General features: G+C 39.0%; 1 protein-coding gene across 3 annotated transcripts in view; it reads right to left on the bottom strand.

Annotated features, from left to right (window-relative positions):
* TOX (thymocyte selection associated high mobility group box) overlaps positions 1-12,993 on the bottom strand; it is a 309,742-nt gene that overhangs the window by 147,844 nt on the left and 148,905 nt on the right. For 2 of the 3 annotated variants that reach the window (XM_002758935.6, XM_035277514.3), the window contains exon 2: positions 4,647-4,712. The exons of the other annotated variant lie outside the window; for it this stretch is intronic. In XM_002758935.6, coding sequence (XP_002758981.1) covers positions 4,647-4,712 — 66 coding nt within the window. The remainder of the gene's footprint in view (positions 1-4,646; positions 4,713-12,993) is intronic. 3 annotated transcript variants of the gene reach the window in all.

Consider the following 12,993-nt stretch of genomic DNA (forward strand, 5'->3'; position numbering starts at 1 on the left):
TTCTAATTCTTCCTTAATGTTAAAGGATTATTTCCTGTATAAAAAAGATCAGTCCTTTTGCCAACTGAGGCAGGAAAGGGAAGAGCTGAGTCCTTGAGTCCAGGGTACCGGTGGAAAACACAGAATGAATGAACAGGCAGCCATGGAAAAGGACATTCATTTTTTTTTTTCTTTTTGAAATGGAGTCTCATTTTGTCCCTGTGGCTGGAGGGTAGTGGCGTGATCTTGGCTCACTGTAACCCCCGCCTTCTGGGTTCAAGCAATTCTCCTGCCTTAGCCTCTGGAGTAGCTGGGATCACAGGTGCACTCCTCCATGCCCAGCTAATTTTTGTATTTTTAGTAGAGATGGGGTTTTGCTATGTTGGCCAGGCTGGTCTTGAACCCCTGACCTCAGGTGATCTGCCCACCTCGGCCTCCCAAAGTGCTGGGATTACAGGCATGAGCCTCCATGCCCGGCAGAAAAGGGTATCCTTGAAACTGCCACAGCAGAGGAAAGAATGAGGGAAAGTCATGGCACATATTCAAAATTGAAAAATCAAATAAAATAACAGTGCTGCAGAAAGTTCTGGTGAAGAGAACCAGACTTCTCTTTTGCTTCCTTTGATGTATTTAATTCAGATGAACATTTATATCTTGAGGACAGCCTCATCTAAAGGACTACAAAAGGCACTACAATTATTCCAGGAGCTAGAGAAAGGGGCTGAAGTTTTACCAGGAGATAAGAGAACCCCGTAGCATGCATATCTGAATGGGCTGAGAAAATGCTGGAGAAAAGTCAGGGCTGAGGTGGGACACCCAATGCCCCTCTGTTTTGTTCTGCCCGCTGGCAAACTGGTCCAGATATTTTATAAAATACATTTTATCGTATAGATTTAAGGTGTGCAACATGTTATGAGATACATATGGATAAAACAGTTAATATAATGAAGCAGATTAATGTATCTATCATCTCACATAGTTACCTATTTTATGTATGTTTGGCTAGAACAGCTAAAATGTACTCACTTAGCAAACATCCCAAATATTATATTATTGTTATTATTTTGAGACAGAATCTTGCTCTGTTGCCCAGGCTGGAGTGCAGTGGCGTGATCTCATCTTACTGCAACTTCTGCCTCGTGGGTTCAAAATTTTCCTGCCTCAGCCTCCCAAGTGGCTGGGATTACAGACACGCACCACTATGTCTGGCTAATTTTTGTATTTTTAGTAGAGAGGGTTTCACTATGTTGACCAGGTTGGTCTCAAACCTGACCTCAAGTGATTTGCCTGCCTCAGCCTCCCAAAGTACTGGGATAACAGGTGAAAGCCACTGCGCCTGGCCCCAAATATTATGTTATTAACTATAGTCCTCCTGCTGCTAGTTACATCTCTAGACTTGCTGACCCTACATATTGCTACTTTGTATCCTTTCAGTCTAGATATTGTGTCTCAATCAAACAGGACAAGTTCAGAATGAGAAAAAAGTGGGTTTCTGACCAGCTGCTCATCCTGCTTCCTTTCATCAGCCTACTCACATTCTCCCACAAGCTCTAACAGAACAAAGTTCCGGCGGTGTTAAGCAACATGGCCCTTTAGCCAGGGTTTAGCAACACACAAAGAAATCTTGAATTGCATGGTTCAAATTCTAACGAGAGTAAGAAAAAAGTTAAATAATGTTTAAATTAAAGCACTGAGTGACCAGCAAACTTATAGCTATTATAGGAGAAAACAGTATTCCAAGAATGGCACCAAAGTGGAAATCTTATGGGCTTTTATTACATACTTGTCAGGCTTATTATAGTGTGGTATAGTCAATTAAAAAGCTGCCTATGAATTATAAAACTATATGCAAAAAGTTTTAAGATTTGTATACTCTAGCTTCAGAGGTGGAGAAATGCATGCAGTAGATAGTGCCAAAGAGCCCTTTGGGACTGTCTAAAAGGGTATCATTAGTTTGTACAGTGTACTTCCATCTCTGGAGCAGTTCCAGTATTGGCTTTCTATAGAAATCATTTCAAGCCTAGAATGATGCTATCTGCTGGCAGCACCATCGCAGGAGCAGTAAGGCGCCATATGTTGCCACTTAGCAACTTAGTCTATAAGGCCCAAAGCATGTACTGATTTGAAAATTGAACAGGAATTATAATTGTTGAGTGATGCTATGAGGCAAGTTGTCTTGGATTACTAAACTATGCAGATGTTTGATGTTATGTAGGAAAAGGAACAAAACCATTTTTTTTTTTCCTGAAGGATGACTAAAATCTCATTTATGGTTGCCTAAAGGGGTAAATTGATTAAAATTCCCTAAAAGAATACCAGGTAATGAATTCTTGAACATACCGTATTACAATAAACAAAGGAATGTTAAGTGTAAAATTTAGCTAAGGCCATTCAACTTATGTAATTTGTGAAGTTTATTTTTCTCCAGAGTATGTATTATCTTACACTAGTCTAATTTTTAAAACAGCACATTCTCAAAACATTTTCATATATACTACATTATTTTTTTAAGTGTTTATTTCTGGCTCACATGCCTGCTCTATCTTCAAAAAGCACAAAAGTATTTGGGGCTCTTCACTTCTTTACAAATTATCGCTGGTATTCAAAACATTCTTAGTGGCCGGGCACGGTGGCTCACTCCTATAATCCCAGCACTTTGGGAGGCTGAGGAGGGTGGATCACAAGGTCAAGAGATCGAGACCATCCTGGTCAACATGGTGAAACCTTGTCTCTACTAAAAATACAAAAAATTAGCTGGGCATGGTGGCGCGTGCCTGTAATCCCAGCTACTCGGGAGGCTGAGGCAGGAGAATTGCTTGAACCCAGGAGGCGGATGTTGCGGTGAGCCGAGATTGCGCCATTGTACTCCAGCCTGGGTAACAAGAGCGAAACTCCTTCTCAAAAAAAAAAAAAAATTCTTAGTAACTCCCTACTGACATATGAGGAAAAAACAATGTTAGTTGTTTGATTTCAGTAAGGGCTTAATATTATGCATTGTACTTGAATTTAAAAATCTAAGAAGCTAAGTCGTTATGATGTATACGTTCTGAATTTCCAATCCTTTATCCAAAACTCTTTAAGACGGACATAATGATTCTCTGAGAGGGAGCAGCTGCTTTATAACAGCCATCATTTATTGAGTTTGTGTTTCTACTGTTTCAAACAAATTCAATTAGCCCTTACACTTCAAAACCCTAAAGGCACCAAAGAGATGATACCAGGTTGCTTTAATCTAATAGTAATACTAAACTTGTCAGTACAGTTTTGGGATTGATGGTTAGAAGAAAATTAATAGTAACATTTTTCATTTTTTAATCAAACAGTCCTATTCAGAACTACCTATGGATCTTGGAAGCTACTTAGCCAAATGAATTCAGTTAAGGAAGAATTCTAAAGGCAAAGCTCAGCCTTCCAAAGGTATTCTTAGAGTGATCAGCCCAGTTGAATGGAAGGAAATGTAGTCAGGATCTCTGAACTTCACTATGACCTTTTCAGCTGAACAATACACTGTAGTTTCCAGAATATCTGCCAGAGAAGGCAGTGGTCCTAATGACTTCTAAATGCAAAGTTCAGGGAGATGCAGGCCTGCCTCTGTTTTGAGTTAAGTACAAGACGTTTTGTTCACAGAGTGCACCCTTAACACACACATTAGATTTAATTAACTGACAACCTTAATGAAGAAAGTTTCATGCTCTCTCCCAGCCCCATTCCCCAGCTCCTCCCTGTTATTAAATCTATATGGGGCATATGTAGGCATTGAACATTACTAAGAGTTTATTTTAGAATTACAAATATAGGAAACTCCAATCTACCATGGTTTTTACCATTCTAGAAAAAATACGTTTATGTCAACAAAATGCTCCTGTGAACTCTCCCTTGCTTTCACTTATTCACTTATTTTTGCTTACAATATTCTTATATTTACATTATGCTGGTATCCAAGGGCAGTTATAATTTTGCTTTAAATGTTCCGCTGAATTAAAGGACCTGGTCTTAAGTATCTAAAAATAAATAGTCAAACATTTACTTTTATAAATGTAACCATTTACATTCTCATTGGATTTTTGTTGTCACTTCTCATGATTAAATACCTTGTCAACTATTCCCAGTGAAATGTATACAAAGATGCCCTTGAAAGGTTTCAATCATATCATGGTTTTTGGCCTGAAAGCTCCTCCCCAGTTCTCACTCCTTACCTCCCCAGGAGATCCTGAAAGCAGCCTTCTAGCCCAACCAACCGGCCATGGGATTTGGGTTACAAATATTACATTTTGTTGAAAATGGCCCCAGCTGTTGATAATTAAAGCTATTTGTGACACGTGTAGCTTATAATGATTAACTCGTCTACAGTCAGAGGCACAAATAACCTGCACCTGTAAAGACTTTATTTCCTAAAGGTAAAACAACTGTTTAGGAAAGATCATGCTGGCAAAACAGCTGCTTGCCGTTCTGGAGAGGAAACAAGGTAGTATCTTTCAACAAATGCTAACTCTGGCGTTTTATCAGCTCTATCTCATTAACTGAAAACAAGGCTTAAATGCTTTGTTTATAAATTATGATTATTCCTGATTGCGGCAGTTACTGATAGTGCTACTCATTTGCAATGCAACTCTTTGAATTTGTTTAATTACAATTTGAAACAAGGCAGAGAAGATTAATTAACCCACCTGGCTGGCTGGCACATAGTCCTGGCTGGGCTCTGTCATGCTCATATACATGTTCTCACCGTCAAACTGCGAATGAAATAATAGTAAACATTCAGCAATCTTGACTGTGGGTATGTTTGGTTTTAATTTGTTTTTTAACCATCAAACTGGAAAACAGTAGCCATAAAAAAATACTGCGGCTGGGACTCTGGAAAATCTGTCACAGCAAGCGAGCCACATCTTTCCTTTGATGCTTCTGTTGTCATCCTTACTGACCCTGGATGTCAGTGATTTGGAGTAATTAGTGCTCTAGTAATTACAGCAAGCAAGCAAGAAATGAATGGTTTCCTTTCATCTGCAATCTGTTTTAAAACAAAATGGCTCATTTTGCACGCCATGTATACATACTGCAGTTCAGTTGTAATGAAGTCTTAAATGAATGGCATGCTTTCTGAAAGAACAGAATCACGGAGAATGCACGAAGGCACAGCTCGGTGGATTCTGAGTTTAGCTCTCAAAAAAGAAAAAGTGCAGGGTTTCCATAATGGACTAAAACTGGCATCACCATAATAGCTTCCTGATTTAAAAAATTTAACTTTATAATAATATGTGAAAAGAGCATGTGCCACTATAACCATGGCTAAGAATGTTAATAACAATGAATAACAATAAAAATCACAGGCACAATGAAATACTCCTTTCTGAAATTTTTCAAAGACATAGAATTCATGTACTACAAATGCATAGAAATTCATACACAAATTTTCAAGTTAGGAAAAGGATGAAAGAAATTCGCAGGGGCAGCACAATTGGAGAACTATCAAATAGTTCAAGCAACAATAACAATAACAACAAAATACTTTTCATTATGTGACTTTTCGAGAGTAGTCATCACTCTATTCAGACTTAATCCTCAGCTATTTTTAGTCACTTGATAGATGAGCAAAGCACTTCTCTTTTAGGTAGAGGAAGAATTTTTCCAAGGTAATAATCAAATGGAAGAACACAACTTCACAGAGCTAGGTCTGAATACACTTTCATTGGTGAACTAATTTCAGAAATGGGAACTCGAAAGTCTGAATAATTACTTTTTGAAAGAGAATAGTGTTATCGATAGTGGTGCAAACCATGGTACTGTGGATATACTTTGTATATGGTGTTATATCATAACATAAAAAACATTGTGTTATAGATATCTCATTCCACCACCTATGAACTGCTAGCAGAAGAGGGTTATAGCAACATGAGGGCTGCGTGGGTGCCCGGAAGATTCACATCAACATACGCTGTAAATAAAGCCCTCCCTAAAGACATGGAGGCACTCACGAGACTAAGCTCAGAGAATCAAAGGATTTCGTCACACATCACCCTACAAATATATTTCACATTATGTGAACAACTTATCAAAACAGATATGAAATTACTTATTGAAAGATGTGGTTGTTAGAGCAAATAAAATATAACACAATTGGAAAAAGAAGAGCTGGGCATTTTAGTTGCTCTGTCAACTGGCTCAAGAGCCCAGAGTTCATGTGACTTACCCCAGGTTGCCTTTCCATGGAACAGGTGAATGTTTTCAACCTAAAGGTAGGCCAGCGCCAACCAATCTGCCTGTTACTCCTAACAGCTCAAGACCTAACAAAGGGCCTCACTGCGTATTTCTTCATCTCCGCCCACTGTTGGAGTACACTGGTTTGTTTGCAAATGTTTTTCATGTTAAGGTGCCAAGGAACCATTGAAAATATGGACAGTTTCTCTGACTGTAACAAATTAAACTGAAGAAGTGGAGTGAACCAAATACTCCAGTGCCTGTGCATATTCTATAAATGTGTTACTTTCTATTTCATCTTCTCTAACTCATTTTCTAAATCTGGTGTTGTTCTCAAGCCAACTCAAGGCTTTGACGTTTTGGGTTGAGTCTATCCAACATGTGCGCTAATTGAGTAGATTCAGTGTTACTGCTTTTGATGAAGACTCTTTCCTCAAGAAGTACCAATACTTAGGTAATACTGAGCCAAGACTAACACAGCATTTTACAATGAAAGACATGTGGCTATAGGCATTATAGATATATTTTTAAGTACATTTTATATTCCTGCCACCTGTATCTTTATAAGTATTAACTGATTTAAGCATCACAAAACCAAGAGTTGGGTAATATTATTACCTACATTTTACAAGAGAAGATACAAAGGCACAGATAAGTGAAGCTAGATGCTTCAAGTTACACAGCTTGTGAGAGGTAGAACTGGAATGCAAACCCACACCCCCATCTTTTTAGCTACCCATGCAGTTCAACACCAGAATGTATCAATATATTCCGAATCATAATGATGAGCTAGCTATCAATTCTGAAAATAATATCAAAAATTATCAAAGAGAGTGATGACATTATCTCAATGACACTGGCGTATTATACAGAATTTGTGGTATTGTGAGAATTTTTTAAAATGTCATGAGGAGCTGTCAACCTAGTATTTGGCAGATTACCCCTGGATGCCTAAAAAACCAAGAGAGGGTATGATGGTTAATTCTACATATCGACTTGACTAGGCCATGGGATGCCGAGATATTTGGTCAAACATTCTTCTGAGTGTGTCCATGTGGGTATTTCTGAGCGAGATTAACATGTGAATTGACAGACTGAGTAAAGCAGATTGCTCTCCCCCAGGTGGGTGGGCCTCAGCCAATCAGTTGAAGGCTTGACTAGAACAGTAAGGGCTGACCAGAGCAAATGAATTTCTCTTGCCTGACTGTTGAGCTGAGATAACGTCTTTCTCTGTTTTGGGGCATGACTTGAAATAACATTGGCTCTTGATGAACCTCAAACATGCCAGCTTTTGGTCTAGAACTACACCATCAGTTCTCCTGGCTCTCCAGCTTGCCAACTGCAGATCTTGGGACATCTCAGCATCCATAATCCTGTGAGCCAATTCCTTATACAGAATCTCTTTTGATAGATAGACAGAAGACAGAAAGATAGACATAGAGATATAGATAGATCATCTATCCATCCATCTAGTTGGTTTTGTTTCTCTGGAGAGCCCTAATAGAGGTGGCTTTTAAAAATTACTATCGGGATATTCAGAACTCCTCCAAAAGTGTATTTCTGGGGAGCCTACAATGTAGAAATGCATTTACTTCATGCTATCACTTGCTTTCTAGAGGAGAAGAGCCATGTTAATTTTGCTAGGAGACTCATTAGTCTCAGTTCCTATCACATCCATTTCCTGTGCTCCAGTGTATCCCACACACATAATCACACCTCTTTGTCCAGAATGCCTTCCTTCCCTTTTACTTGTGGCAGTGCTTTGTAGACTCCTCATCTCCCCTTAGTGGGGGCTGGGCTTTCTCCAGGCTCTGGGCTCCCCTAAGCAGCCCTCTGTTTCTGGGCAGGTTTTGTTGGGGGATCGATTACACTAGACTATGAGCCACCAGAGAAAATGGGCTTCCTTATCTTTAGTGCCTCTATAGCTTAGGGCTGGCACATAATAGGTCTTCAGAAATGTTTATTGCCTAAGTAACAGAAATGGAAGCATATTTGCTGGATTAATATATTATCTTTCTAGAGAAGGTGGTGACTTGAGAAGAGGAAGAAGTTCAGTTTTTAGAGAATGGTTTGAAGGCAGTTGACTCAGTCTTACAGCGGATTAAAACGGACATAGGTGCAGAAGCCCTTAGAGAGAACAACGACAAATAAAAAGAATAAAATGATAAGAAAGTACAGAAATGGCCAGGACACCATTACTCAAATGTTAGATTCAGTTCTTCCTCAATACTTGATTTAATAAAATTTTATTTAATATAAAATATATAGACTGGCCAGGAATCAAGAGACCTGGCTACAAATAAAATGTGTATGCCCTCTTTCTGAAGAATCTTGAGCTGCCAAATAAAAACACATGTGTGTATCAGAACAGGCATAGTCATTCCGTCTGTGGTTAAAAGATTATGATTGGACACGCTCCTGAGCCCAGTGGAGAAGAGTAAGCCAAGATGGCAGCATGCACGGGACCTTTCCCACCCCACTCTATCAAGTTAACGTTATCACTGCCTTGTCACAGCTCTGTCCAACCACACCTGGTCCAGGCTCTGGTTCCACGACTCTCAGCAGGCCTCCTGCTGACCCAACAATCTTAGAATGCACCCCATGCCATGGGCTTGTGGACAGTTGCCACTTAAAATAGAATTATAGTTCTTGGTCTTAGAAGTGCGGTTTTAGAATGATTCCTGAAACCAACACGTTGGATTCTCATGTCATGATTGAAGAAATAGACTTTTTATTGTTTATGAGGTCCATCTGGGGACAGAACTGAGGTCTGGATTCTTACTAGAAGAGTTTTCCACTATGACATGCTGTTTTTTCCGCCAACACTCATAAAGAGTGAGGAATCAGACTCTGACTACAGCTTTATACTCCATTTCCATAAGAAGTGGAAATAGACTCAATGGCTATTTATAGCTGGTGTGTATGTGTACACCCTAAAAACCTAAAGGCACAGTATTTGCATTACCACATTCTAATGACCCCACTTCACTCTACCTGGATTACAGATTAGATCAGCATTATTAGTAATTTTTGCAATAAAATTGTTTTTATTAAACATAACTGCATTTTCTTACTCCATATAATTATCACAGTTATTATTCTTAGAAGTCAACTGAATTTAGGCATCATAACATTTCAAAATATATCTAAGTATACTGGGGCTTTTAATTTCCATGTAGTCTGAAGTTAAAATCTGAAGCAAAGTTTGAAAGAATAAATAGGCTGATTTATTTAAATCTAAATGTAAATGGCATCAACCCAGGATTAGCCTTCCTGACCAAGCGCTTTTAGACTCTTTATTGTATTTTTATTTCAAAGCACCAGGGGATGCAATCATATAAAAGTCATTCATAATCTTCTACTTCGGTTTTTTGAGATTGTTTTTAGAGGATATTAACCAAAACCATAATCCCAAAGAGCTTTCAAACTAGGTAGTTATTATTTCTTCTATTTAAAAATTGAAAGGAGAAATCTAGCAATATCTGAACATAGTGAATGATGAGCAAAAATGGGCGATATTAGGCTACTAAAATCACAAAGACAAGGAAAGTCAAAAATAGAATGTGAAGTGTAAATCAGTCATTGGCACTGGTACAGAAAATGGGAACATTTTAGGGAAACCATTAAAAGGAAATCAGAAAACTGCTGCTAAGGGGGAAAAACAGCCTCATGGAATTCACAAAACAGTACCACATTGTGTTGCCTATAAAGGGAAAAAGCTTACATTTCTGGGTGTTTTTTGAAAGAATATTTGATACTTTGATGTTTGAAAGAAGGGCTAAAAATGGAAATGTTTATAATAGGGGGTCAATTTGCTATTTCTTAGAAAATGCATTATAATAAATCATTTTTAGAGAGGCTAATATTCCTAAAATAAAATTTTGTATTCCTTGGCCCAATATAAGATTACCAGTCATCTATTTTTTTTGGTAGCAGAAGAAATAAGTTTGGGCAATGAAGACTTTGCTGTTTCCTAGAAGCAAAGCATTTTGAAAGTTAAGCATCAAATGAAGGGTGATAATGTGCATAGTTCTAATGCTGTTCCCATGCACAGTCACACAGATCCAGTGGAAATTGAGCAAAGCTAACTCCCACACTATCTGCACATCCTCACCAGTCTCAAGGAAAGATGTCAGGAGGCACTGGAGAAGGAATAAGTGTCTGTTTATCTCCTAGTGTCAAGGCTGAGCCTGTTGCTGCAAGATAGTCTTAAGTCAATCCGCCTCCATGCCAAGCCCAGCTGAACGAAACTGGTTCTGAGTGCGGCACACCTGCAGAAGTGGATCACACTGGAAGGAAAGAGATCAGACTGAGCTGCAGCTATCAACACCCAAAGAAAAGAAAGCAGAGTTACTCTGCTAGCGCTTTGTATGGATGTGCATTCCAACCCGGGAGCACACAGAGCTGAACTAGGGAAGAGCAGTCCCTCTTGGTTGGGCTCGTTCACTTGAGCTTGAGTGGTAAACACTCGACTACACACCTGAATGGTATGGAGAGGAAGAATGGCCTGGGCTCAGAGCAGCTGCTTGGAAGACTTGGCCTTGGGTGGGCAAAAAGCAGTGCTAGACCCACAACTTAGAAGCTGGACTCCACTTTGAGGCTGAGTTTGTATTCTCATTTTTGTCCCAGTGATATATTTATCTGGGGAATATTAGATATTATTTTTGTTAACTTGAAAACTGAAATTTTCAGTAATAAAAATAATATGCATTTATCCCAAACCTGTCCTTGTAAACACTGTTGAACAATGTGGCTCAATGGCACGACTCTCAAGAGAGAAACACGACAGTTTCCCTCTGCTATGAACGATAAGGCTACAATGCAATGTTTTTCATTGTTGTGGTTTTTTTTTTTTTTTAAACAAATACACCAAACTTTTGATTCAGGTTATTCTTTTAATTAGTATTATTTTGGGCCGGGCGCGGTGGCTCAAGCCTGTAATCCCAGCACTTTGGGAGGCTGAGGCGGGTGGATCACGAGGTCAAGAGATCGGGACCATCCTGGTCACCGTGGTGAAAGCCCATCTCTACTAAAAATACAAAAATTAGCTGGCCATGGTGGCGCACGCCTGTAATCCCAGCTACTCAGGAGGCTGAGGCAAGAGAATTGCCTGAATCCAGGAGGCGGAGGTTTTGGTGAGCCGAGATCGCACCATTGCACTCCAGCCTGGGTAACAAGAGCAAAACTCCGTCTCAAAAAGAAAAAAAAAAAAATTAGTATTATTTTAAGTAGTCACCTAGTAAGCTCTGCAAGTAAGATAAGGATACCACAGTGGTTCAAACCAGTTTGAACTTCTTCATTTAGAGGCACTCTCTAATTCCACTAAATATATGAAGCCATTTAATTTTTGTGATAATCCTGTAACATTATTACTCTTATTTTATAAATGACAAAACACAAAGGAGGCCAGTAACTTGTCTGTGATGGATCCAGTTACAAGCTCCCCAGATCTGCTCAGCCTGCCTGACCCTCAGGCTTCTGACCTTTGCTTCCAGGAATAGCTCATGCCATTCCCATGTAGTCTCCAGAGGCACCGCTTCTATTGCCACCATAACCACAAACCAGGGTGTTCCCAAGCACAGCAGAAGCTCTGCACCTGGGCTGGAGCTGAGGCGGTTTGGGGTAACATACCTTGACAGTGCAGGGGAATTCCCTATTGTCCCCTGGAAGGCTTGGCCCATGGTGTCCTCTGTGGCACCTCTATGTCCCTCATACCCAGCAACCAGTGATGAATTGTTGCAAAGCTATGGCCACTTGGAAACACACACCTGATGTTTTCTTTTCCCTGCCTCCCTGCCTTGCTTACTTTCCCCTCACCCTGGTTTCTCTGGGCTTGCATTCCCAGCCTTAACATACAGGTTTTTACTGCAGGTTCTGCTTTCTGGGGAACTTGGACAAAAATAGTGCCCAATGATACTAGTTAGTAAGTGACAACACTCTTTAACTACAATCCTATACTAATCTCACCCCATCTTTGTTCTGCTTTCATTATCTTAAAGAGTCATTGATTCTATTTTAATTCCCTATGCAAAGACAGAAACAAACTTATGAAACAGTGATAAATAAAGATACGAGAATTGCCTATATCATGAAAGCATTACTCCACTTGAAAGAAAAAAATGCAAGTTTCTAGAAAACTTTATTAACCCCAAACTTTCAGCACCAAGCAATCCATTTTCATTTTGTATTGTTTAAGAAAAGAATGTGTGGATGAAAGCTTAACTATAAAACCATTCTGGTGACTTTAATGAAAATAAGTTTAATAAAACAAAAATATGGATTTTACAAAAAGGCCTCCACATGGTGTCTGATATCAGAAAATGAGGAGCAAAGACTTCTGCTTCTTTGTAGGGACCTTCTTTTTCAAATAAATTCCCAAGTAATTTCTGAAATTCTATAATTATTAAAGCTGTGAAACTATACCACATAGTTTAAATTCAGCACAGTTTCAAATGATTCGTTCAGAACATTCCTCTGACTTTTCATGTTTTAGACAAAGTTTTTTTCTGAATCCATCTATGAAGGAAACAATTTGAGAAGCACATTCAAACTTGCTGCTGAAACTCACTTATTTCCACATCATATCAGCTCTCACCTCATTTACCACAGTACCTAAATTCAACATATATGTGGAATGAAAAGTATGAAAGTAATTACTTTCGGGGGGTTGGACCTTTTATTGCTGGTATTTCTTATTAATCGCAGTGAATATTTTTCAGTATCCAACAGACACATAGAGAAAAAGGTGAGAATATTTTTCTACACATATCTGGTTTGGAAGAGTATGCTCAGTTCTGGGAACCTCAAAACAAGCAAAAT

This window comes from Callithrix jacchus, chromosome 16 (assembly GCF_049354715.1).
Source record: "Callithrix jacchus isolate 240 chromosome 16, calJac240_pri, whole genome shotgun sequence".
Taxonomy (NCBI): Eukaryota; Metazoa; Chordata; class Mammalia; order Primates; family Cebidae; genus Callithrix; species Callithrix jacchus.